The following is a 27,731-nucleotide window of genomic DNA, read 5'->3' as shown; positions in this document are numbered from 1 at the left end:
AATGCTGTTCGGAGGAAGGGCACAGCAAAGCTGTATTTTAGCTTTCCAGTGCTAAAGTAGTAGTGTAGGCGAAATCTTCTAGTCAACAAAGGGAGCTCTTGCTGTTAATGTCAGTGCTGCTTTGATTTTAGGAAAAAAAGCCTGCGAGTCGTGGACAGATTGAGGAGCAGTAGTCAGACCGTCTTTCCAGTTTGAAGTTTTATGTGCTGTGCTGCCGTCTTTTCACCTGAAGAGTGCTTTCTCTGCCTTTTCACTGGCTAGTCTTAAAAACCAAACAAACCAAAGGCGGCTTCAGCAACTAGTTATTATTCAAAATAGCATATAATTATTATTTTTTTTTCCTGATTTCTTAATTTGTTTTCTAGGTACTGAGTTTGTGCTGTGAAGCTTGCAAGAAAGTAATTTTTCATGTTCCTTCTGAACTAGAGGCTGACACCTTAGTTGGCAGAGGTGAGAAACTGCTAGATGCCCATCTTAACGTTTCAACATTGCACCTTTACTGGACATGTTGTTAACTGTGAAGAAGGCTTTATTTAATTGAATGAATGAATGGATGACTGGACAGCCAGTTAAACAGCTGGATCAGCCTTTCTATGAAGGATACGCCCTATGTTTGTTATGGATTTAAACGCTGGCTCTGTGCATCTGTTTGACTTTTGCGTAAACAACTACTGTCAGGTTACAGTATTTATGTTAAAACTAGCATGGCAGAGTTTAATGTTTTCAAAATTTGGAGTCTAGGGCTTTGTATTGTAAAAGTGGCTTGATATTCAAAAGTGTGCCCATAACCTACAGAGTCATATGAAGAGAGCAGTAAGTCATTTGGAGAATGGAAAAAACAACAAGAAAAAAACCACAAAACAAAAAGCAAACAAACAAAAAATAGTAAAAAAAAAAAAGAAGATTAAACCCACAAAACCAAGCACCCAGGAGCTGCTGTTCTGTGAAACACTGATGTGGTGCCTCAGTGGTGCTGGGGCATTCAGGACATGCGGGGGGGATCCATTGCAAAGGTGTCCTGCATTCAGATTTCTTTGGGAGAGTGCTTCTGTCTGACTGGACGGTCTGTTTTGGCTTAGGCAGTGAGCAGGTGACTGAGAGGAATTGGGAAGACCAGAAAACACCCCAGTTTTTTATTTCAGACCAGGCTTTGAAAATCAGCTTTAAAAGGTGTGTCCTAGGAGCTGCAACAGCAGTATTTGAGGATTCAAAGGTGCACTATGAGAGTCCTAGGACAACAGAAGAATATGCTCCAAATCTGCAACCCTAATCCACATTCCTACAGAAGGAACAAATAAAATGGGTTGGTAGTTCATCACAATACTAGTGCTCAGAAAATCTAGCTTGACAAAGTTCATTGACCTTACTGTTAAATTTTAAGGCAAAAGGTTAAATCCTGTTTAAGGATTTAGAATGTTCTTAGAGACTTTAGTGTTTTTCTGTGTAAACAAACTTGATATGTATAAAAACAAAACGTACATGTTATTACAGTGCCATAAATGAATTGCATAACATTGAATTTAAACTTTTTTTTTTTCCCAAATATTCACCAAAATTTTTATATCTTGAATGACATTACTGCAACATTTATTGAGAAGCTATATTATATTTTGCATTCCTATAAGAATCATACCTTTGTAAGAAAATGAGTCAGGAGTTTTCTGGAGAGGCTGTAAAGAAAAAAGATGCCACAAAGCTGTGGCTAACTGAGCACAATGTTGACTCACATATCCATCAGAAAGAAAATCTCCAATCTGGTATTTTTGGAAATGCAGTGCTGTAATCTGTAGCAGTATGAGACACCTTGAAGTGAGGCAGTGATACTCACATCTGTACTAAATTTTCATTGTACTGATTGGCAAGGAGTCACTGCTGCAGTACTCCAGGAAGTCTAGGAGACGTTTTATTGAGCAGTTAGAAGAAAAACTTCTGAAGAGGAAGGAAGAAAATACTTCATATTTAAGATGATGCTCTGGTCTCTTCTTGCATTCTTCAAAGAGAAAGGCAATTCATTTTATTGAAAATAACCACATAAATGGGGTGAAATTCTGAATCTACTCTACTCTGGAAATTTTGCAGTCAACTTTTACAGAGAAATTCCCATCCACTGAAGGAGTATTGAAAAGTTTTGACCTTGAGAACATTACACTGACACCTCTTGTACTCTGCAGGAGTTATTTGTGTAGAATTTAGGTCTCTCACCTTCATCTTTTTCATGGTGCCAGTTTGTCCTTGCTTAGTGCTGTGGCCTACTGCAGTTCTTCATTATTTTCTCCAGCTGTAGTGCAGAATTACTCTCTGATGAACCAGGTTTACTGAAGTTCATTAAAGTTTATTTTAGCCACAGGTGATAGCAAATGCTTCTCAAGAAATACTTGAGAAGTATGCTGACCTTACCTAGTACTTCCTAAAACCTGCATGGGATTCTGTCATGTACATATTAAAGAACTGACAATTGTTTGCTCTAGAGGTAGTCTCTCTGTCATCTGTCTTGTAATTTAAAGGTCTTTCTCCTCCAAAGACTATTAAATCATATAGTACCAGTCAGTGCTTTCCTCCTGAGGGCAAAACTTCCAAGATGTAGTATCTTCATTGGGCATTTGCATTAGTTACTCATCTTCACTGATTTTGTGAGACGTGGAGCAGAAGACAAATTTAATAGCTACTGATCCAATAATTAGCGTGTCTACAAGGTATTTTGCATTTAAATGCATTAGTTAATCTCTGATGCTTCAATAATTTTACCAGTGTAGTGTCTTGTTGAAAGATAAGCATGAAGTATGTTAGAAACAGATAATGTGTATTAAACTATCAATAAACTAAAAGTTTTGTAACACCCCTATACCGTGGTTGGAAAAGGGAAGTACTAACAGAAAAATACCCATGCGAAACTGCCAAGCTTTGCACAATGTATGCTTTGCCGCTGTTAAATATGTACTAAGCAAAATGTTATAAGCGTTGCACAATGTATGCTTTGCCGCCGATAAGTATGTATTAAGCAAAATGTTATATAAACCATACCATATATGGGATTACCAGGAGGCAGAAAATGCAGAGTACCACACTAAAGAAAATGCAGAGTACAGCACTAAAGAAAATGCAGAGTACAACACTAAAGGAAAGCAGAAGTACAAGAATACGGAAGAAGAAGAGTATAAAAGACTAGTGATTTGTTTCAAGCGTGTGGCAGTGGTGGAGCGCAGACTCCCCTGTCACCCAGCGCTGCTTTTGCTCGCATTCTACTTGCTATGAATCAATAAAACCCTGAATATTACTCAGTCAATTTAACGAGTAATTTTTAACAAAGTATCCATGTCCTTTAGGAAATACTTAAGAACACGAGTGGAAATTAGTGTAAACTTTGTCAACTTTGAGTGCATAAATGGGTTCTAGAATCTATACATGTGATGCTTAAATACTGAATGACCAAATTTTGAAGACTACATGTGTCAGTAAATACAATTTTTACTTAGGGAATTTTATTTTGTTTTTTGAGACATGTTGGTGTTTTGCTGTTGGAGTTACTGTCTGAATATTTTATCTTACAGTTGATTTGAAAGAATGCCTTGAGTCTGCAGAGTTTATCAGTTCCAGTGATGGGAACTTCAAAATTCTAGAGGATGGTTCTGTGTACACAACATCTGCTGTTTCTTTGTCTGCTGAGAAAAATACTTTTACCATATTACTTAAAGACAGTCAAGAATATGTACAAAAGAAAATACATGTTAGCTTGATGGAAAAAGAGAGAAAGGTGAGCTTCTAATTTCAAGATTACTTATTTGAAATACGGTTTCACAGAGTACATCTTCATGCTGGGTAACTAGTTGAGTTTTGGAATTCAAATAATCAGGCAAAGCAGTCTGGTGTAGAGCATATTTTTATTTAGCTGTTGTTTATTACTCTGTTACTTAAGTCAGCAAACTTCCTTTCTGAAATGGGAGATGCTAGCAAGGAGTATAATCAGAAATATCAATAATTTTAAAAGCAATGTTTGAAGAATTAAAGCAGATTTTATTAATGCAAAGTATTACTACGAATGAAAAAAAATGATTGGAGTAGTATTACAGGTATATTCAGAAATTAAGATTTTGGGAAAAACAATGCTCAGAAGGAAAACGGGAACAGAGGGGAAAAAAGGTGGAAATGCAGGACAGTAGCTAAGCAGAAATCCACAGACTTAAGAATATATGCATGTATTCTTTTTTGTATTCTAGACTCGGACACAGAAGACCAGGCATGCTAGAGATACAGTTCTCAAGAGAACCAAAAGAAGGTGGGGCCCTATTCCCTCCGTTATGATAGAGAACTCACTGGGACCTTTTCCACTACAAATACAGCAGGTATATTTTATATGAATCCCAATTTTATAACAAGCTAGTTTCATATGTGACTTTTATGATAAAAAAACAAAAGCCAGCCCTCTTGCATTCCCTACTGATGCCATTCCTGCTACTCCTGTCTTGTTCATATGATCTTGTAGCTGAAATAGCTTGTGATTGTAGTTGTTGGGGTGAACTGGAAACGTGCAAAAGTTGTAAAAGAGAGAGGCATGCTATCAGAATAGAGCTCTTTGGGCTGGAAAACAATTAATTGTGTAATAAAAAAAAAAGGCAGCAAACAACCCCCCCTCCCAAAACATTGCTTTGAAAAAGGTTTTGTAGACACACAAGTAAGGGGAAATCTTACCCACATATCTACATCCTTTTGGAGCTCAAGGTGTATACCTGTGCTGTTGAAGGCTTGAGCATGGCCTGTGTTATTAGGAAAAGTACTTATTGTAAGAAAACGAGTAGGTGTGGAAGAGAAATGCAAGATCTAAAGTTATCATAGATCCATCTAGCCTTTACTAGATTACAGAGTAGCTGGTAGCAGATATGTAGAGACAAGTGTAATAACAGAGTCCGTGCAGAGCAGTCATTCTTCTAATCTTACCTTCCTAATTCCTGGCATTCAGTAGTAAGGAAAGTCTTTGGGGAGAAGAGTGTTTGTAAATAGATAGCTGCTGCTTGTAATGAGAGGCAGACGGGCTATCTGAATTGGCATATCTCTGGACTTTGCTCTAGGTGGTCTCCTTCCTCTCCTCAGTACACACTGTCATTTATGTAATTGTTCAATACTTATAAACATTTCTGAGTTTGAATTAACTACCCCTTCTCTTGTATACATATTAAAAAGGAAGGCAGTTACATGGTAAGCTGTTGTTTAGTTTGTTGATTTTTTTTTAACAGTTCCTGCTTGTGCTAAATATTATCATGAAAAGGGAGGAAAATGTATTACAATGATGCTGCTGGCTTTCCTTGGGCTTAAAGACATGTTCTTTTTAGGTTCAGTCAGACACAGCTCAGAACTACACTATTTATTATTCCGCAAGTGGACCAGGAATTGATCAAGATCCAAAGGGTTTGTTTTACATAGAAAGAGAAACTGGAAATATCTTCGCTACTCGTGCAGTAGACCGTGAACAGTACCCAAGCTTTCAGGTAAAGGCCTAAATTGTATAAATATAACTAATTTATTTATTTTTTTGTCATGCATATGTTTGAAAGCTGGGTTACAGAGGAAACTGGGAGCAGACAAAATCTGAAATCAGCTATCCGTCCTGAGTTAATATCTTTGGTGTTGTAGGGATGAAGTCAGTGACAAATAAAGAAATAGCTGGTCTTCTAGATCTTGAGAGTAATTTTGTTTTTTGCTGTTTAGACTCTAATTACAGTGTAAACGTAGTGAGCTGTTGGATTTGCATCACTTGTGGGAAGAGTTTGAAGTTATCCTAGAGTTTTTCAGGAAGGGTTGAAAAGGTCTGCATAAAAACAAGCTCATGAGACACTCTGGAGGGCTGTGGGTTTTTTGAGCCTCTCTTTCTCAGGCTTTTCAGTTTTGTCATTTTGTTAGCAAGGTACACTGCTCTCTCTACTGGTTGAGAAGTGTAAAAGACAGCAGAAACAGCTTCCAAATAGGTAATTTGCAGTGTGTGTAAGGGCATTTTACTAGATCATGTCGTAATGAGCAAATAATTTTGCTGTTGTTCTTGATTTTGTTCTAAATAGCAGTATTTACATCTAAATATTTTGTAGGACTGAGATTGTCTCATAGAAACCTGGAAAAAATGCATTCAAGAGACTTGGAAAAAGTGTTGGATAGATTTGGGGAGCAGAGATTAAAGTGACTCAACTACTTGTAGTGAGAGGAATGGGAAGATGGAAGATTAGAAAGCATTTAAAGGTTTTGTGTTGCTGTCATTGTAAGATAGCAGTAATTTCCTGTCCCATGTGGCTGAAGAGCCTGGTCTTGAGAAGGGTATTCTTGGTACGCTGTATTTCATTTTACTGACTTCTCCATGAGCTACAAGTGTTGCTTAATGTTGTTGCTTAAGCATGAAGCATATTAATTCATTTACGTCTTACAGATAATTTGCTTTGCAACCACTCCCGATGGTTATTCACCAGAGGTACCACTTGTGCATACAATCAGGATAGAGGATGATAATGATAATGCTCCGTATTTTACACAGGACCTTTTTGAGTTTTCTGTCCCTGAAAACTCCAAACCTGGTAAGAATTATTTTAGATCAGTGAACACAGTTAACCACTGCTCAGCTCAGTTACATACTAGTATAACAAGGTGTAATCCTGCTTTCTAATCAATTTTATGGGACTTCTGAGGAGTATTTCTTTACAGCAAAGGCTCAAGATTTCTTAATGATTAGAAATCCTAAAATGCTATCTCATAGTGGAAAGTATTGTTTAACACAGTTTTTAAAAGCTGAGGTGATTCCGTTTTTCTAGAACCGTGTAAGAACTTCAGAGCATTATTCTTTTAATTTTACCCAAAATCGCCTGTTTCCATAAAATGTTATGATTGATAAAGCAGTGGTTTTTTGACAGATGAGTTTCCTAAACAGCTAAATCAGTATTGTTCTGAGGTGCAGAATGCCTTTGATTAAGCTGACAGTGTTTGTGCTGATAAAGGTAGGACTTTTCCTGGGAGAGGGCAGGGGGGAGAAAGTCTTGCTTCGTCCCATGCCTGTAAAAGGCAGGGATTTGCCTGGTATTAATTTAATGCGTCTGTGTGACAGAGGACAAAAGCAGGGAGAAAGGTGAACCCCAGAGAATAAGGAATGCAAAAGCTGTGGTTTGCCATTCCTCCCTTATCTTCTAGGGCAAGAGGTATAAAGTAGGAAAAGTCAAACTTGCTTCACAAGAAAGGGAGCAAAGGGTCTTCCTCTTCACCCTAAAACACAGTGTTTTTACTACTTTTTACTGTGTTTTTAATATTATTTTCATTTAGAGCTAAATGAACAAGTAGCCATTTTCAGTTATCAAAAATGGAAATACCTTTTCAAATTATTTTTGATTATTCACAGATTTTTCTGGAACTAAAAATGCCTCTATTGTGTTCACAGGTGTAGTTGTTGGAAAATTGACTGCAGAGGACAGAGATGAGCCTTACACTCTGCATACTACATTGAAGTACCGCATTGTGTCACAGAATCCACCAGTAACCCCAGCATTTTCTTTACACGGTGACACAGGTGTCATTGCTGTCTTGTTACCGCAGCTGGACAGAGAGGTGATCTTTCCTGAAGCATCTTCAGCTGTTATCTAGTGCACACAGATAGCTTCTTGACTCTGAACTGTTGGCACAGGAATCATCAGATAAATAATTTCTGTTCACCTTTTTTCTGTTTGCCTCTATAAGGAGCTTCTGAAGCTTTACAGAGACCTTTAATAGGTCCAAATAGTTTCTGCATAGACCTACTATATTCTAGCTAACTTGGCAGGGCACGTCCCACTGCTCTCCTTTGTGACCTCTGGATAAAAATGCTATGGATTTTTATTTTTTCTCTGTTTATGAATCCTGTGAACCACTGTTGCCTCCTAAACAATCTCCATTTGAGGTGCTTCTTGCTTTGTTACAGGAAAGATAAACTTTTCTGAAAGTAGTCATATATCCAGTACTCAGAAAAAATACTTTCAATGTCTGTAAACCTAAACAGTAATATAACATTTCCTAAAATTAAAGTGCAAACAATTTTCATCTTAACAGCTAGCTTTCAAATAAATATAACAGGAGGTTTTAGTTTTGGTTTTGAGGGGATTTTTTTTTTATATAAAATGTCATGTGACAGATTGTTTACACTAAAAAAACTGGCAGATATGTGTAATTTAAAATAGTACCCGTAGCATAAGATAGTCATTCTAGAAAAAATCACTATTACAGGCACATAATTTTTGAGGATAAAAAGAGGCATATTCTGGCATGCTTAGGGTGCTTTCTGGCTGAAAATCCGCATTAGTGGTGTGTTGTAAAATTGTGCACTGGCAAGTATACTTCACAATTCTTTTGGCAAGATGAAAACCTTCTAGGCATTTGGAACTGGAGTTACTGTCTTGATTTACAAACTTGCTGCTTTCGTGCCCAGTATGCCTTGGTCCCCCTTTCCTGGGTTGTTCAGGTATTAATAAGGCTAAAAAGAGCATTCTACTGTTGTGACTCAAGTTGGGGTTTCAGTTGGGGCTGCTTATCAGTGATCCGCTTGGAACTGCTAAATGCAGGACTCCTGTGCAATGCCAAATGGAAGGCATTGTCTTGTCATGCATAGCCCAGACAAAGGCTGATGGCTGCACCAGTTCTGGTCATCTTTACTGAAATAAGAGACATGCACTGAATCACTTTACCATCTGGAAACCTAAGGGGATATTCTGCTGCTCCAGAGGGGAGGTGTAAGTAGCAGATGAAAGTGCATCCTTTGTATATTTCAAAACTTCAGGTATTGGGAAGTAACACTGACATTCTGAGAAGCTTTATTCGATACAGGGTGTAGCGTGCACATTACTAACAGATGCTGAACTCAGTGCTGCTTAGTCACTGAAAAAGTTTTACTTGTTTTCCTTTTGGAATGGGATTAAAATATTTAGTTCTACTTGTGTGTAGCTATGTGATTAAAAAAACCCACTATGTCAAACTTCTATATGTTTTATTCCTCTTTTCAGCTGGTACCGAGTTACACTTTGTTAGTTGAAGTGAGAGATATGGCAGGTCAGCCATTTGGTTTGTGCAGTACGGGAACAGCTGTCATTAGAATTCAAGATACAAATGACAATGCACCATCCTTCAAACAGACACAAGTAAGTCTCCATAAATGAAATGTATGTGAAAACATTTTAAAAAATACTGTTTTTATCCTCTCTTTAATTTGCTATTGGGTGGTCCCTCGAATATGAAGCCTAATGCCCTGAGACAGATAATGGCAGTACGGACATTTGAAAACGCTCTGTTGCTTGTTGTGCTGTTTGATCATTAGACCTATGGGTATATTAGTTGCTTTGAGTAATTTGCCTTCTGTCTACTGGGAGCAAGGTGACATGACTCATTCATTCACTTCTGCTGCAATGCATAGTCTTAGAAATCCCATAATTTAACCATTTTCAGAGAGGGGACAGAGTCGCTTCTCAGCATTATCGTGACCTCATTGCCATTTGACCAGCATTTGACCAGCTTTTGGCTACTTCTGTGTTGCAAATGAAAGTTTTAGTGAGGCAGATCCAAGGATTTTCACGGAGCTTTTCTGTGCTTTTTCTACTTTATTTTTTTTCTTCTACAGAACTGTTATTTAAACCACTTCTTGTTCACCAATAGCTAGAACTCAGCCTTAAGTCTTTGCTTATTGCAGCCATGTGAATTACTCAGGACAGAGAGTATGCCTCAATAATCAAGTATACAGCTCAAATATCACAGGAGGTTTTCTCATATGAAATTAATGAAAAATAATTCATTATCCATGAGGAATACACATAGGTTAGTCCATTCACTCACTGCTGTAGCAGATAATCAGTAATATTAAGAATTGCTCCTACCGATGCTTCTTGAGCTTGTACAGAATAACACAGCCCTTTAAAAAGATAAATAAGAGAAATCCTTTTATCCTTTGCCATCCAAATAGAGACAGATTTCACCCTTTTTGGCTTTTCTTCAAATTCTTTTAGTTTGTTTTTCTATCTTTTTAAATTCAATCCAGTGCCTTTTCTAATGCTCATTTTGATAATTTTCTATGCAAATCAGCATCTATAGCTGATGTAACTGAGGGAAACTGTGCTAATTTACCTTTCCTGGAAGAAAAATTCCAGACTTAATTATGTCGCCAGTAGTTTGAGTGGATGAAGGGGCTGAGTTTCTAACTGTGCTGGCAGGAAAGGTTTACTGTTTGATTTAGGGTGTAAGGGAGGAGTGGGGGAAATAGGCTAATGCATGAAAAAAAATCATTACAGCAACGTGGTAAATTGACCCCTTGAGTTTAAGTAGTCCTATTTAAATACAGTGTTCTTCAGTCCTGCATCATGGAACAGTATTCTCTGATTTAAAGTGATTTTTTTATTTTTATACTCCAAGTATGAAGCGCGAGTTGAGGAAAACAGAGTGAATGTAGAAATACTCAGAGTCTCTGTTGTTGATCTTGATGAACCTGGTTCACCTGGCTCAGGAGCAGTGTATGAAATTATAAGAGGAAATGACGATCGGGCCTTTGAAATTACAACAGATAAAAACACAAATGAAGGAATACTGTGTGTTGTTAAGGTAAGTAAAAATGGAGCTGCTAGAGGAACATTTGTGTGTATTCAGTTTTTGCCTTTAAAACCAATAATCTAGAATGCATTTTTATTCAAAGTATATCTGTAACTGTCAGGCAAATTGTGCATTCTTCCTGATCTGAACTGTCAATGCACTGCAGACAAGGCTTGTGTGTGGTACATAACCTGTTAAACTCAGTTTATTTGTGCGTAGAATTCAAGGAATTCCCTTTGGATTGTCATTCTAGGAGAGCTTGGTACTTATGCCTGGTTTCACAGTTGGAGTTGTTTAGGCTGAGGGATGTGACTGAGAAATACGTCATGTGGGGTTTTTAACAGAACTGGGAGTGTTGCAGAGGAAGGGAGGGGTGAGCACCTGTTCCAGTCTTACTCTCTTGGAGTTGATAAAATGTCCTAACTTTGCATAAAACTCTCCAAATGTTATTTTGCAAGGTAGTGCCTTCAGGTTTCCTTTTCTTGGTTGTGAGAGAGTCTGCATACACATAAGACCATGTGTTAGTTTAGTTACTTGTTTTACCCAGTGCTTTAGAGATGTGAGGTAGAAGGACCACTGTACCTGTACTCCAGCATGTTCCTTTTCCTCTTCATGCCTCTTTTTTGTTATCTGTTAAAACTGCAATAACAGGTAACTTCTAAGGACCAGAAAAAATGAAAATTGAAATTTGAAATTATAAGGGTGGAGATGCCTGTTAGATTTGTTGTTTTTTTTTTGTTATGTTTTTTGCTTCTGTTAATAATTAGAGCTTTTTTTTAAAGCTTTGTGCTTGGTATACTAACCCAGTTGAAATTTCTTATATTTAGTGTAATGCTGTAGTAGACTAGAGAGTATTATGATTTTAGAATATAAGAAGCTCTATTAAAGGCATATGTTGATCTTGGAGAAGGTGTCTGAGGAATAAATGGTAGGTACTTACTGATCAACCCTGTGAGTTCAGACCTATTTGCGATGAGTGAAGTCTTACTAGGAAATAGATGAGATGTAGTGTGATTGACTTGTGCTGGAAAGGAAATGTACGTAACCTAAAATAATGGTCAGTTAGATATGGGAGGAGGAAATCCCCCACCACATTTAATTCTTATTTCAGTTCTATTAGTAATTGACTATCAGAGTATTAACCTGAACTTTACAGTGGTGCTGCTTACCTTATTAGAGGGTAGTTTCTCAGGTTCTTTTCCACGACTAACTTAGAACTTAGCATTTTATTTTATTTTTAAGTCATGTCCCTTTACTGTGTCTCAAGCTGGATATTCCAGAAGGATAGCCAGCTTCTTTTGTAAATAAATGTGGTATGGTCTTATATATTTAATAATTGGGCAGTGAATACAATACCAAGTTTTGTATTGGTTTGAAGGAAAAAAACAACACCCCACCCTTGTTCCTTTGTTACAGGGACTGGACTATGAAAGTGCCAAGCAAAGGGTCCTTGTGATTGCAGTCAACAACGAAGCACCCTACATGCTGGCACCACATTCCCAACAACTTTCCCAGAGCACCAGCTCTGTTACAGTGCATGTCATGGATGTGGACGAGGGGCCAGTGTTTAAACCCTGTCTCTTACGCCTAGACGTTAAAGAATGTGAGGATATTGGGAAGAGTATTGGGAGATACGTAGCAGAAGATCCGGAAACTGGGAATAGTGAAGGCATATGGTATGAAAAAATAGTTTATTCGGAGTACAGCATGAGTGGGATATGGGAAGGGGGAAATAGATGTTGATGCTGTATGTTTGTGTGTGCATGCACATACACCTGAGTGTATGTGAATATGTCTCTCTATATATGTATTTGTATGTATGTACATATACAAGTGTATGTATATTTGAATTCTTTAACTGAACAAACACGTTATTCTTGTCAGCTACCGGATACCACCTGGCCAATGTAATTGGATCAATATAGATGAAAAATCAGGTGAAGTCAGAACTGCTAAAGTCTTGGACCGAGATATAGGAGAAATGAGACGAGGTCAATGCAACATCACAGTCCTTGCCATAGACAGAAGTGAGTACTAAATGTTGTCAGTATTCTTTGTGGTCTGTAACTGAAGTTGATGTGCACATACAGTGCAAGGACAGCTATAGAGAATCAGACCAGAGACCCACCTAGTCCATTGTCTTGTCTTTGGGTTAGCTCTGTCATATGCTTAGGGAATATTATACAGCAGGGAAAGAATTTAAGAAATCAGAGCAAATTCTCAGTGTCTTCAAAAGTTACCTGCTCCCATTTAAAATCCTGTAAGTTTAAATTGAGAGTTTCCTGTGGATGGTATTCTTGTATTTCCTGAATATCTTTTTAAATGATAGCACCTGGCAGCTGTGAATTTGACAACAGAGAAAGTAGAGAACTTTTTGTTAAAAAATCGTTGGCCTTGCAACTCTTACTGCTTCCTTCTCTGTTTGACTCTTTGCTTTTGGAAACCCTTGATGTAAATAGCTGTATTCACTGCTGTATATTATTGTTCTCTTATTCTCAGTCATCTAAGTTCTGTAACAGTGTTCACACTACATGTTGCTCAGGCGACATGCTCTTAGAAATTACTCTTGATTATAAAGGAAGGGTTGTACACTCAAGTTCTTATTCTAAAACAGGTTTTGGCTCTGATTTAATGTGAGTGGTAACCTATTTCTTTCTAACTGAGTATATGCATTTATTGTAGGAAAAGAGACAGCTTTGCCTCAGTGTCATCTAGCCAAGAAGATTGAATATGCCTTTCACTTCCCAAATACTCAATGTAGCAAATGGATTATGAGAGAAAAAAAATTATGCTTAGAGGTCACACTTTTGATTCTAAAATATGTATCTTGCATTAAAAAGGGAAAATTGACTGCCTTTATAAATCAAATGGCAGGGTTTAGTTTGAGTATTACGTGCTTATACATCAGTGGAAGTAAGGAGCAGACCTTTGGAAATTGCTCTACATCTAAAATTTCTAACTCTGTTTACAACTTGCATTCTAAATGTAAATCTTATGAATTAAAATTGTTAAGAAATTCTGTTGCGTGTAAAGTAAACATGATACATGCATCAGGTGTCTCTAGAGAAAGTTTTAAAAAGCACACTTGATTTAATGCCACTGCAATGCTTATAGAAGCATTGACCATTCCTCTGTTGGAAAACAATGTAATTAGGAGGGAGAGCTCATTCACTTCTTGCGTGTAGACTTGGTGACACAGTATGTGTCATGGTTGAGTCCTGCTACTACATGTTGGCTCAGAGGGAAGAGGACAGAAAGAAGCCCACTGTTTCTGAAAGTGTTTGTGTTCCCAAGGGAAATGAGAGGAGGGGAAAGTGTAATTTATTTTTTTTTCCTTGTAGAAGTAAAAAGGCTGGAGACCTTCACTTTCTGCTGATGACTCTCAGTTTGGCTTAGTGTCCTTTACCCCTGATTTCCAGGCTTTACCCTCTCATCCTCCTGTTAGAACAGCATCTGTCCCCACACAGGGAGCTGTTCATCCTTCCTCCAGCCAGCCAAGCAAAGAGAAGCAACCAAGAGTGAGCTGTGAAAAGTCTGCTCTCTTTTTTACTAAAGCAGCTGCTGCTTTCCACCTCACTTTTAAACTTGGATATTACAGTTGATATTTCATTGTGAAAGTTTGGACTAGAAAGAAATACGTTAATGTTAGAAGTAAGTGCTAAAAGTAGTTCTTTTTCTCTCATAGATGGCAAAACAGGCACTGGAACAATTCAGGTTTTCATCCATCCTGGGAACAAGAATTACCCACGAATCACTACAACTGAATATATAATGTGCAGAGACAGAAAACCAATCTGCCTTACTGCACAGGATGACGATGAGTCGCCTTACAGCACACCCTTCACGTATCGCATAACTGACCGTGAATTGGCTTCCATGTGGAAGATAACTCGACACAACGGTACGCTGAGACCTCCTCTTCCTCACTTAGCTGTAGGTTGCTGGGAGGCGCTTTGCTACCTTTCCCTTAGGTGGACTGTAAGAACAGATTGGATGAATGTGTGTTTGGAATCAGTGTAGTCAGTGGGGCTAACAAGGTAGCCCTGGTGATCTCTAGCAGTTCCTCAGTTTTATTTGCTGTACAGGAGATCAAGAGTGTGCCAGAAATAAAGGGGAACAGCTGAAGTGTTCTTTATCTGAACTGTCCTGGGTTTGAAATGGTTTGCAGAAGTTAAGAAGGTGGCACTGTTGGCATCACAAAAGCAAGGAGAAGGATGTCATATTCTGCCTCTTGAAGCATAAACAAGAACCTGTTCCCAGAACCCTTGGGTCAGCAATCAGCTACTATCTAAAATTACAAGGTAGAAAGCTTAGGTGGGAGAACAAAAAATGATGTAGTGCATTGCATCAGCACCTCTAGAGAAAGAAGTATAAATTCATAATTCATAAGTAATTTAAGAATAAAATAGCAAATACTGAAAACAAAACAATTTTTTTCTTAGGCTGCTGTTGTGGTAGAGAACTTGAAAACTGAAACTTTACCTAAAAATTAATTAGAAGCTAGCTAAAAAAATTCTGGCTGCTTTTTTTCTGAATACTGCTATTAGCCATCAGACTTCTGGTAAATCTGAGCTGGGTGGAAAAAAAACACATTACTATTTTCCTTAATATATTAATGTTAATTTTTTATAATTTTGATTGAAGTAGGTAGACATTTTTTTACCAAAGGAATCACTGGTTCCTAAAATTTGCTGAAATGAAATGTAACAGCCAATGTTGGTTTCCTGGTGGGTGCCAGATGATGGCAACAAGAGCAGCACATAGATTTGTTACTGTGTTAAGAATTAGCCTGAGAAGGATCTGATATGAAGTGTTTTATTGAACATTTACTAATAAAAACAAAAGACAGCAAAGTTGTCTCAGAGCTTCATGTTTTATATGAGGCAAATTGAAAAAACATTTTAGAAGGTACATGTAGTTTCATATACCTCATCATAGTGCAACTGTTATGTACATTAGTGTCTACCTTGTAGTATTTTTTACAAATTATTTCTTTTGCCCTTTTACACACTAATCATTGACTCTAAACAGGGCAGCAGATGAAATGGGTTTTCCTTCCCACTGGATATTGTTGTTCCCACTGAGTATAACAATAGAGCTAAAGAGTGGAAGAAATCTTAAGTTAAATTTATTATTTATTATTCCAGTCATACTAACAGAAGTACTTTTAATAAACATCAGTTGATGGTGTTTACCAGTAAGCTCAAACAGTGTAATTTGCTATCATGAACTGAATCAACTTTAGAGTTTCAAATCATGTTGTCAGAAGTTTGTATAAGGCTTGCTTTTCAATTCTGAGGTTTAAAAGGTGCTGAAATTATAAATCCATCCAAGAGGTAGTTTTGTGTTAGCACATTTAAGCTAGCTTTAAGCTAGCTAATGTGGATTTGGTAGTTGTATAGAATCATAGAATGCTAGGGGTTGGAAGGGACCTCTGAAGATTGAGTCCAACCCCCCTGCTGGAGCAGCATCACCTAGGTCACAGAGAAACACGTCCAGGTGGGTCTTGAAAGTCTCTGGAGAAGGAGACTTCATAATTTCTCTGGGCAGCCTGTTCCAGTGCTCCATCACCCTTACAGTAAAGAGGTTTTTCCTCACATTGAGGTGGAACTTCTGTGTTCCAGTTTTTGTCCATTGCCACTTGTCCTATCACAGGGTACAACTGAAAAGGGACTGGCCTCCTCTTCTTGACACCCTCCCTTCAGATATTTATATACATTAATAAGGTCCCCTCTCAGTCTTCTCTAGGCTTAAACAGCCCCAAATCTCAGCCTTTCCTTGTACGACAGGTGTTCCAGTCCTTCAATCATCCTTGTAGCTCGCTGTTGGACTTTCAGTAGTATATCCCTGTCCCGCTTAAACTGGGGAGCCCAGAGCTGGACACAATACTCCAGGTGTAGTCTCACTAGGACAGAGCAGGGAGGGAGGATGACGTTCCTCGACCTGCTGGACACACTCTTAATGCACCCTAAGATACCATTGGCCTTCTTGACCACAAGGGCACATTGCTGACCCATGGATAACTTGTTGTCCACCAGGACTCCAAGATCCTTCTCCATGGAGCTGCTTTCTAGCAGGTCAACCCCTAGTCTGTATTGGTGAATGGTACTGTTCCTCCCCTGGTATTCCTACACTTAACTCTTGTTGAACCTCATTAGGTTCCCCTTTGCCCAGCTCTACAGTCAGTCCAGGTCTCACTGAATGGCTGCACAGTCTTCCGGTAAATGAGCCAATCCTCCCAGTTTTGTATCATCAGCAAACTTGCTGAGGATGCACTCTGTCTCCTCATGCAGGTCCTTGATGAAGATGTTGAGTAAGACTGTTGAATAAGCTGTAACAGAAGGCAAGGTTCTGATTAAGGTCACATTTGGGACAACAGAATTTCAGTTATTATTAACATGAGATCTGGTTTTGTCTTTTTTATTTTACAGATAATTCTGTATATCTTTCACCAAAGGGTGATGTTCCATTTGGAACATACAGAATTCCCGTAAGTGTGATTGATAATGGAGGAAAGGCAGGCGAGAACTACGTAAACGTGAACGTCTGTGACTGCCTTACTCCCACCGAATGCGACGGCGAGAGCCGTCAGCTCGCCGGTGGGAATGTTACTCTTGGCATATGGGCCATCCTGGCAATGATCTTAGGGTCGCTGTTACTGCTGCGTAAGTACACTTGTTTGTTTTTCATAACACAAAATGCAGACCACTTCATTTTAAAATCAGCTGAGAGGACCTGATTTAAACGTGGTTCAAATATCTTTTTTTTTTAATGTAGGCAGTTTAATAGGCCTCATCACTGCCTTTGTGTTGTACTTGCTCTGTTTGTATTGGGATCACAGTCTTCTTGCTGTCATCTTGTCCAGTAGTTACTGTGTGTGGATTTTTGTTCATTCTCTTAAGTATGTTTTATATAAGATGATCTGTGTGTTCATGTTAGCAAGGGCAAAAAGTCTGTATTCAGCACTTAATGTGAAAGAGGATGGAATTTGAAGTGCCTGTCACATCTTGAGGCAAATATAGAAGAGTCTGTGAGTTTAGCTCTGGTTTTGGGATGCACATTTCTGTCTGCAGGAATACAGAACTGAATTTCCTAGATAATTTTGTGACCTTTATTGGCTCATGGATTAAACGTGGAGTGTCTGAGACACAGTATTTCACAAGGGATTTTACAAGAGCCTGTGTAATGTTGACAGACAGGTTGGATACTACCACGATGGGCCAGACACTTGAAAACTTGTCTGTTACTGGAATTGCTCAAAAACTAACAGATAATGCTAATAGATTCTTAACACGTTAATATTCCTCTAAACCAGTGATGTGGTGACAATAATACGTAATAGCAAAGCCAGGTCTGTTGGGTTTTTTTTGTTGTTTGTTTTTTTCCTTTTTTTTTTGTTTTACCAGAATGAGACGTAATTTGGCTAACATCTTTAAAAGTCACAAGAGGATGTTACAGTAATAGATACTTGAGAGTCTGTTTTTCTTTCTTTATTTTTCATTTTTTCCTGGTAATGATCAACCTGTCTTGCTCCCATTCGGTCATAGCTATCTATTCTTACTCAGGTAGATATGACACCTGCACATGTTTTGAAGATTAGATAGATCCATGTTTTATCTAAGCAGGGTGTGTACCCAAATTAGTAACACAGCCTGGAGGTGGAACTTTCAGATACAGCGACCCTCAATAGGGGCACTGTGAAACATGAGCTAGTTTTTTGTCACTGCCCATCAACTGCACCCCTCCCAGACAGACCCATTATTTTATAGTGGCTGGGATTTACCTTGTGTATCACTTGCTCAGTGCTGTCATGGATGTTTTCTCCCCATCTATCAGCATCAGGGCATGACCTTCTGGAAGCACAGATGCAAATCTTGCTGACAACTGATAGCTGCAGAAGCTAAATGGGCTTGAGAGTGGATTTTGGCCAACTTCCACAGAAGTTTACATGTTCAGAGATCAGATTGCTCCGTAGGCAGTTAAGCAGAACTGCTCTGTACCTCATGGCCTTCTTTATTTTTAAGGTATCAACTTGAGAAGGAAAGAGCAGTTCTCTGAATGAAATGTTTAGTCCTTTTTTTTGGGAGAGGTATTAGTTGCTGATGATTCTTTTATACAAAATCATTTCTAGCCGAGTCAGTTTGTGACAACACAAAGTATTATAGGAGGAATAAGCTGAATACAAGGAATTAAAGAAGACTGTTCTGTAATATAATTCTTGAAGCCCTCCAGGGCTCTGCTGACCTTTTCTGTGAAGCATAAGTTTCTGGTCTTGGGACCTTTAACTTGCATATTATTTCTTTAGGATATAATTTGACATCTACCTATTCATACATGAAAAATATGTAAAACTTGTTGTAGGCATGTCATTTTTCACCTGCATTCGGTCTAAATTTTTTATTAGTGTGAAATTTTGTAGTCATAGTGTTTTCATAAAGGATGCTTGCATTTCTTTTGGGGAAACCAAGATGCTTTTTATAAGAATGAAATAGTTCAACAGTGTAGTGAAAGCTCCATATACTGTTTTAAATAATGTACATATATGTAGAGTTTCGGTAACGGGCCTTTTTGGAAATAATTTTTTTTAGCCATACTGGATGTTTAGGCATTTAAAAAGATTTAATACAGCAAAATTCATTGCCAAACTGAAGTAGATACCGTTACGAGGTAAAGTTCTTAGTATCTTCCTCACTTATTTCCTTTCCACAGTAATCCTGATCACAATTTGTGGCTGTTGTGGTGCTGGGGTAATGCACAGGCAGGTGACTGATGATTGTGCCAATCACAATTTAATAATTTCAAATACAGAGGCTCCAGGAGAAGAAGTGATGGTAAGTTGTCTATTTCAATGTACAAACATAATTAAGATAAGCATAGCATTTCAATTTGGGAATCAGACCACCTGCAAGTAAGTGATTTAGTAAAGAAAATAAGGAATAAAATCAAGGGTTGTTAGATGTGTTTTGTTTATTTAACAAGAATCTGAAAATTCTTTCTTTAGGCAGAGTTAGTAGTACTGTGTATATTTAAACATATCCTGTAGTTGTTAGCCCGACTGCTTAGAATTCTTCCAGACTTTTAACTGTTTGGTTGGAACTTTCAGGTGGAAATTTCAATCACTTCAGTAATTTTCAACAATGAGATTTATTATTTTGCGTATGTTGAATGTGTGTTTATGACACACGTTTATAAGTTTTTCTTGGAGAAGGATTTTTAAGTTTAGCAGATAGTAGTTGTAATATATAGGTGCAATTCCTGCCCTCCCCCTGAAAAATTACCCCAAATAAAGTTGTTTTTCTGAGTCAGTGAAAAAAAGATCATTGACAGTCTTTGCTAATGAAATATGTTCTTGCTTTTGGCATGTATACTTTCTTTAAGGTTCAGTCTAACATGAACATAGTCCAGCCCAGGACTGCATTCATACATAAGTAATTAGCTCTTCTGGCTCTTCCCCTTCTTTTCTGTCCCCTTACTTTCCCCTCCCCAGGAAATAATTAGTTTAAAAAACAACTGAGTTTACTTCACCTTGAAAACCAAGAAATCCTAATGGTGACTAGTGCCAAATTTCTTCTTGCCTATGAAGCATAATGTAGTGCCACTATAAACTGATAATGTTTTAAGTTTGTGATCCCATACTAGTTTTTCCATATTTCATTCAATATACAGACAGTGTTTTCAGAAACAGTGAAACTTATGCATGCATCTGGCTTAACGGGTTACAGGTTGTTGACTTTGAAAACCACACATTATTTTTACATGGTAATTTAAGAAATCAGCATGTGGATTATAATACAGCTCTCATTTCGCTAAAGATTCAGTTTTTAGATCCCATGTATTACTTAAATTCGGTTTGTTTTTTTTTCCCCACCTTGTTACAGTATCTATTCCTTTCATCTTTATACACTAAGTACTGAGGATAGCTTTTTCTTCAAAATCTCACATTGCAAAGCTGGAGGCTTTACAGTTTTCAATACTGACAGTTCCTGCTTTTTGCCGTTTCATCTTTTGAATTAAAAAAAATGTTTTACAAAAAAAGATAAAGGTATCTTTGCTACTGCATTGTTTTTTAGGATCAAAATATAATTCCTCTACAAACTACAAATGATCAAGGAGGATATGTAATAAAAACAGGAGATCAGCAAACATGTGAAATGGTAAAAGGAAGAGGGCATACCTTGGAATCAGTCAAGGGAGGCGGACATCAGACTCTGGGATCAGTTAAAGAAGGAGGAGGACAGACTGTGATGGATACGTGTAGATACTCCTACTCAGAATGGCATAATTTCACACATCCTCGTTTAGGTGAAGTAAGTATTCTGAAATGGTTTTCTTTTTTCCAGGAGTGTAGGTAATGGTCAATATATACAAACTTTTCAAGGAAGACATGTATTTGTGCTAGAAGGGTGGCTTTCTGGTTTTGGTTTCGTTTCGTTTTTCCACTCCTTTGCTCCCCTGCATCCCTTCAGTATTATTGCTGTTTCAAGAAGTGATCTTTCATGTATTTTAGACCTAAGTGTAAATTACTTTCCTTTCTTGGCTTAAACTATAGGCAATATGCTGTTTCTCTTGTAGACTATTTACTAATTTAGAATAATTACTCAAGTTTTTGTGAGTTTTTCTGAGAATGTCTGTTTGCTTTTATTCTAACTGCTTGCTTTGTACTAATTTAAACCTGATACTTAGCAATGGTGAAGGAAAGAATGTACAGCATTAGAAACTTAGTTACTCCATCCTTTGGATCAAAAACTGTCTACTTGCTTAACTAGTTACGTGTAAATCAAAATCAGTCTTTTAATTGCAACTGGATTTTAGTTGCTTGGCAGATTATTTAACAGGTTCTTCCTCTTTTATTGTTACATACATGATTAGTAGAAATTATTTCTTTATTAAATACTTATATTTTATAGTCTTAATGATATAGACCAATCATGTGCATTTTTTGTATATAGGAATCCATTAGAGGACACACTCTGATTAAAAATTAATCAATGAAAGGTAAATCAAAAGAAATTATTTTTATGCAATATGTTTAGGATAACAATTTAAGAAAATAATAAGACTTGTTCTTTTCCTATGCAGAAGGTGCACCTATGCAGACAGGATGAAGAACAGAAGCATTCTGAAGATTATCTCCTTTCATATAACTATGAAGGAAAAGGATCCTTGGCTGGTTCTGTAGGCTGCTGCAGTGATCAGCATGAGGAAGAGGCACTTGACTTCTTAGATCAGCTGGAGCCCAAGTTTAGGACATTAGCAGAAACATGCATAAAAAGATAAATGTGCCTTTCATACTGCTGAAAAAACACCCTGTAAATAAGTGGCTGTCATACTGTTGTGGTATTAGGTGTTTTGGAATTGAGATGGGGAGAGGTTTGTCAAAACTAACATAGACTGGTAAGAGTGTAAGTAACTCTTTAAATTTACAACATTTTTAAATCTCTGCTAGACACATTCCATCAAAAGTAAGTGGTTCAAAATACTTTTTCTCTAGACTATGTTAATATAGTAATGCTAGTTTCTATTTAGATTATATTTCCTATTCTTTGTGATTACTTAAAATGCAAAAAGTTGGTGTTTTCCTTTTAATTAATTACTCTGCTTTAAAAATTTATTGTATTTGGCTTTGGATAAGGAAAGCTTGTTAACTCACTGTTTCTTTGTTCTCTTTCAATTCTGTAGAAATTAACCACAAAACATTACTGGTGGGTATCAAGTACCTTGTTAATTTTTAACTTATATGAACTGAGATACAAAATGCTTCTTCATTTTTCACATAAAAATACTGGTGAATACATTAGAAAGCTTTATATTTTGATTGAAAATTAAATATATATATATATTGTATATATGTAAAATAATATTCAAAAATATATTTTTCTCCTAATGGGTTACCACCCATCAAGCTTGCTATCCTAAGGGATTTGTGGCATCACCACATAGGGTATCAGCATTGTATGCGAGTATATATTTTTATTTTAGGGAAATAAAAGATGAAAAAATAAATCAGGAAATAGGTGTAACTATCCTACTCAAATGAATGCGAGACAAATCTAATGTTTACTTGACATGTTTGTACCTCAGTTTCTTGTGAGTTTTAACATAGTATCATTGGAGAAATTATGAACATTGCCAAGAGTTTTCTCCAGTGTAGCTACCACTTGCTTTTTTAACTGGCCCCATTACAGACTTCATTAAACTGTTTCTTTCTGTTAGTAGAACTTGACAGAAGATACAGCTCAAATGGACTGAGCATACACTGCATTGATAGAATGTTTTAAAGATAGCTGTATTTGAGATGCAAAATTGCACTGGGATAAACTGTTTTGAGTCTGTTATGTGGTGGTTGTAGAGGTAAGCATCAGATTGGTGTCAGAAATCACCTGAATCCCATTTGTTATTTTACTAGATTAAGCGATACTATACACTATATATATACACACATAATTCTGAAATACCTTTGGCAGATGACACTAACGAGACCTGAATAGCCATAAGCTATTTCTGGAATTCATCCTCTGCTTCCCAGGTTTTATGTTTTTAGTATTTGCACTCCTGGTTAAGTAATCTGTCCTCTGCACTCCAGGAATTCTCTTGTGCCTTAAAGTAGTGTCTTCCTGCTTACGAGAAACTTGTGCAATTACTTACTGCTGTTGGTAAAATCCTGCTTTTAGGATTTGCTCTGTAAACATAGGCCTTAGGGAAATATTTTTTTTTTTTATTTACTATAGCTAATGATCTGTAAAAGGAATTGCTAGTAACAACAAAGAGTCACAGTGCACAGCTGCTGATGACTTCCAGTGGCTGCAGTTCATTCCACACAAATTATGTCTGTGAAAACCTGTAACAGTATAAAACCTTAACCAAAGTTATAAAATAAGACTTTTAAAACCTTCTGTTTCACACTGTAAGTGGGCTTTGGAATATTTCTGATAAGAGTGAGCTGTGGTTAATAACTTCATAGACTAATCTTAAATGTACTTTAGTCTTATCATTTGAAAGTGGTGATGGATTAATCCTGAACTAGATACATTGCCAGTGGTAAGAGTGACAGTCACCAGCAGCAAAACACTTAGATGAGAAGCAAGGTGTTATGAATTTACTTAATTTAAAAAATGTGCTAACACTACTCTTCTGAACAATACTCTTCTTTATCACTAACATAAGTGAGTTTTGATGTACACGGAGAGGCAGACCTATGGCTGATGTAAGTCAAGATAGCTGCTGATGCCAGTGAAGCTATGCTGACTTCATGCCAGTAGATCTGTCCTTCAGTGGTTTCCTTGCTTCTTTGTGTCTTTAGTTATTGGTTATACACTTTGTAAGGTAATGTTAAATGTCTTCCCCCCCATACCTTTTAATGTTTGTTGGTTGTTGTTTTGTTTGTTTGTTTGTTTTTAAAGAAACAAAAATCCTATGGTTCAGAAGGACTTAGGATAAATAACAGGGTGCACTGTTTTGGAAATTACTTCCGGGGTGGCATAGAGAAACATCTGGAAATATGGTTTCTTTCCTTATATATAGTACTGTTATAAAAGAATAGACAAAATTTGAGCTTTAATTGAGCTGGCATTGGGTATTTTAAGTAGTAACTTTCCCCTCTGGAGTTAAAACAAGAACTTGCTGAAATCAAAACAATATTTTGTAGTCTAATTTACCTTTAAATTGTTTTCTGTTTTTTTTTTCTTTTGCATTTCAACAAACAGATAATTTGGTACTTGCATTTTTTGTCCATTTTTAAACAAAGCACAAATTTGGAATCACTTGTTTTTACCTTTTAAAAATTGAAAGTTCTGAACTGAACCATCTATTTCTGTAAAACCAAGGGTTGAAAAGAAATTGAGACACTTAAAAATATGAACTGTAAAACATTATTTTCTTCTAAATGTGTGAATGAAAACTTTGTGTAAAACACTTAAGGTTTACAGATACTAAGTACTAAATAACATTTGTGTAAAGCTTACAAATGCAGTATTTCAAAATGTATAATTCACTCATTGTTACTGTCTTGAATCACCTTAAAAGTTGTGAAAATTTGTTCTCTTCAACTAGGTAATTTGCAAGCTACCTAGTTGTGTCAACATTAACATCATGTTTTAGGTATGTTTTGTACAACAGTGAGTAATAAATTTTTTTTTGCAAAATAAAAATAACTTCTACAAAACCTGTTAATTTCTTGTGCATTAACTTGTTTATGAAGATAAGCGTGCCTATTTTTGAAGGGGATTGGATTTTTAAATGTTAATGGAAGTATTTTTGAAATGTTATACTGCTGTAATGCTAATAGTACTTGCAGCATGAGCAGTGGTGAGTTCTAGCTGAAGGTTTATAGCTCAAGCCTGTCAGTTATCTGTGGGGCTTGCTTAGTGCGTCTGAAGTGATCACAGAACACTCAATGAATTCAGGATCTTAAAGGTACAAAGTGTTACTCTGTCATCTCCTTGATTTGAAAACCTCTTAAGGAAAATCAGTGGCAGCAGATAAACACATGTTTGGCTGTCATCAAGCTGCAGGATAATAGTATCAGAGGGCTTGTGTGGGCCCTATGATACTGTGGTTGAGGGACCAGTGGATTTTAGTTTGGGATGCCTGGATTCAAGGGAAGAGGTGAATTCACAGAATGACTGAGGTTGGAGGGGACCTCTGGAGGTCTTCTGGTCCAACCTCCCTGCTCAAGCAGGACCACCTAGAGCTGGTTGTCCAGGACCAGATGGATTCTTACTATCTCCAAAGATGGAGGCCACAGCTTCTCTGGGAAACCCTTTCCAGTCCCCTTCACAGTAAAAAATTTGTTTCCTGGTCTTCAGATGGTGCCTCCTGTGTTTCAGTGTGTGCCCATTGCCTTTTGTCCTGTCACTGAGCACCACTGAAAATAGCCTGGCTCTGTTCTCTATGCACCCTCCCTTCAGGTATTTCTGTACATTAATAAGATCCCCCTGAACCTTATCTTCTCCAGGCTACATAGTCCCACATGCCTTAACCTTTCCTCGTAGGAGAGATGCTCCAGTCCTCCATCGTTTTTGTGGCCCTTCATTGAACTCTCTCCAGTATGTCCATGTCTCTCTTGAACTGAGAAGCCCAGTACTGGGCACAGTACTTCCAAGTACGGCCTCCGTACTACCAAGTAGAAGGGAAGGATCCCCATCCTTGACTTCTTGCTAACACTCCTAATGCAGTCCAGGATATTAGCCTCCTTTGTGGCAAAGGCACATTGCTGGGTCACGTTAAACCTTGTGATGACCAGGATCCCCTGGTTCTCTTCTGCCAATCTGCTTTCCAGCTGAAGGAACCACAGGGTTCTTCCCCAGGTGCAGGACTTTGCACTCCCTTGTTGCACTTAGTGAGGTTCCTGTTGGCTCATTTCTCCAGCCTGTTGAAGTCCTTCTGGATGACAGCATGATCCTCTGGCATATCAGCTACTCATCTCAGCTTTGTGTCATAATGAAATTTTCTGAGGCTACACTGCCCTATCAATACAGACCATTAATGAAGATGTTAAAGAGGACTGGACCCAATATTGACCCCTGGTGTATACCACTAGTTAGTGGCCTCCAGCCAGACTGCTGCTGATCACCACACTCTGAGCCTGGCCTTTCAGCCAGTTTTCAATTCACCTCACTGTTTGCTTACCCAGCCTGTACATCAACAGCTTCTTTATGAGAATCTTAAGGGAAAGAGTGTCAAAGGCCTTAATGATGTTCAGGTAGACAATATCCAGTGTTCTCACCTACCAATTATTTCATTGTAGAAGTTTATCAAGTTGGTCAAGCACAATTTCTCCTTGGTGAGGCCATGCTGACTATTCCTGATGATTTTCTTGTTGTTCATGTGCCTGAAGAATGGTTTACAGGATTATCTCCATCACTTTCTGAGAGATTGAGGTGAGGCTGATGAGCCTGTAGTCCCTGGGTCCTCCTTCCTGGCCTTCTTGAAGGCAGGAGTGACATTTGCTTTGCTCCAGTCCTCAGGCACTTTAGTTGCTATGATTGATCAAAGATTGTTAAGAGTGGCCTTGCAATGACATCTGACAGCTCCCTCAGCACTGGTGGTGTATTCCATCAAAACCTTGGATTTACATGTGTCCATTTTGCATAAGTATTCCCTGACCTGATCATCTTCCTCCAAGGGTACATATTCCTTACTTCATCATTTCCCCCTGATCTCTGGGATTTGGGATTCCTGAAGATCAGTTATGCTAGTAAAGACTGAGGCAAAGGTGTTATTCAGTGCTATAGGCTTTTCCATGTCACCATCTAAATTCTTTTTGTCACCTATGTACTTACAGAAACCCTTCTTGTTTTTGACATCCCTGGCCAGATAAATTTCCATTTGGACTTTAGCTTTTTTAACTGTGTCCCTGAATGGTCAGACAGTGTTTCTGTATTCCTCCCACATTACCTGTACTTGCTTCCACCTTCCACTTTTTTTTTTTTACTTTTTTTTTTTTTTTTTTGAGGGGGGTTTAAAATTTTTTCTGTGATCTTGCTTTTTGTCCTGCACCATCCACTCAGGATCCTGAGCTCCACCATCTTATGGTCACTGCAGACAAGGCTGCTTTTAACCTTCTCACCCTTGATAAACCCCTCTGTGTTCGTGACTATGAAGTCCAGCAGAGCATCTCCCTCACTCCTCTATCACTTGTGTCATCAAGTTGTCATCAGTGCTCTCCAGGAACCTCCTAAGATGGCTTATGCACTTCTTTGCTGCCCCTCCAGCAGATATCAGAGTGGTTAAAATGTCCCATGGGTATTAGGGCCTGTAAACACAAGCTGCTTCTAGCTCTCCACAGAAAGCAGCATCCACTTGTTCTTCCTCATCAGGGAGCCCATAGCAGACGCTCACTACCTTGTCACTCATATCAGTCTGCTCTTTAATCCTTACCCATTAGCTCTCCGTTGGCAAGCAGCAAACCTCTAGACAACAATCATCATGGAATAATTAAGGTTGGAAAAGACCTCTAAGATCGTCAAGTCCAACCGTCAACACAATACTACCATGCCAGCTAAACTGTAACCCAAAGTGCCACATCTACAAGTTTTATTTAACACCTCCAGGGGGGTGACACCACTACTTCCCTGGCCAGCCTGTTCCAATTCTTGACCACTCTTTCAAGAAACCAGTTTTTCCTAGTATCCAATCTAAACCTCCTCTGGCACAACTTGAGGCCATTT

At 37.8% G+C, this 27,731-nt stretch overlaps 1 protein-coding gene across 2 annotated transcripts; it reads left to right on the top strand.

Moving 5' to 3' along the window:
- Positions 1–371: 371 nt before the first annotated feature.
- LOC127381776 (desmocollin-1-like) lies at positions 372–24,677 on the top strand. 2 transcript variants are annotated; one of them, XM_051612501.1, is made up of 16 exons: positions 372–450; positions 3,549–3,751; positions 4,215–4,340; positions 5,325–5,480; positions 6,407–6,551; positions 7,403–7,569; positions 8,994–9,128; positions 10,390–10,575; positions 11,980–12,239; positions 12,448–12,590; positions 14,249–14,464; positions 16,995–17,228; positions 19,273–19,394; positions 20,634–20,870; positions 21,513–21,558; positions 21,643–21,703. In XM_051612501.1, exons 2-15 carry the CDS (start codon positions 3,734–3,736, stop codon positions 21,546–21,548), a joined length of 2,181 nt encoding a protein of 726 aa, XP_051468461.1. In that variant the 5' UTR covers positions 372–450; positions 3,549–3,733; the 3' UTR covers positions 21,549–21,558; positions 21,643–21,703. The 2 variants fall into 2 exon arrangements, with proteins under 2 accessions (XP_051468461.1, XP_051468460.1); XM_051612500.1 differs by lacking the exon at positions 21,513–21,558 and having other exon boundaries at positions 21,643–24,677.
- The last annotated feature ends 3,054 nt before the right edge of the window (positions 24,678–27,731 follow it).

The sequence above is a fragment of the Apus apus genome, chromosome 2 (genome assembly GCF_020740795.1).
Source record: "Apus apus isolate bApuApu2 chromosome 2, bApuApu2.pri.cur, whole genome shotgun sequence".
In the NCBI taxonomy this organism is placed as follows: domain Eukaryota; kingdom Metazoa; phylum Chordata; class Aves; order Apodiformes; family Apodidae; genus Apus; species Apus apus.
This window is presented reverse-complemented; position numbering and strand designations above follow the sequence as displayed.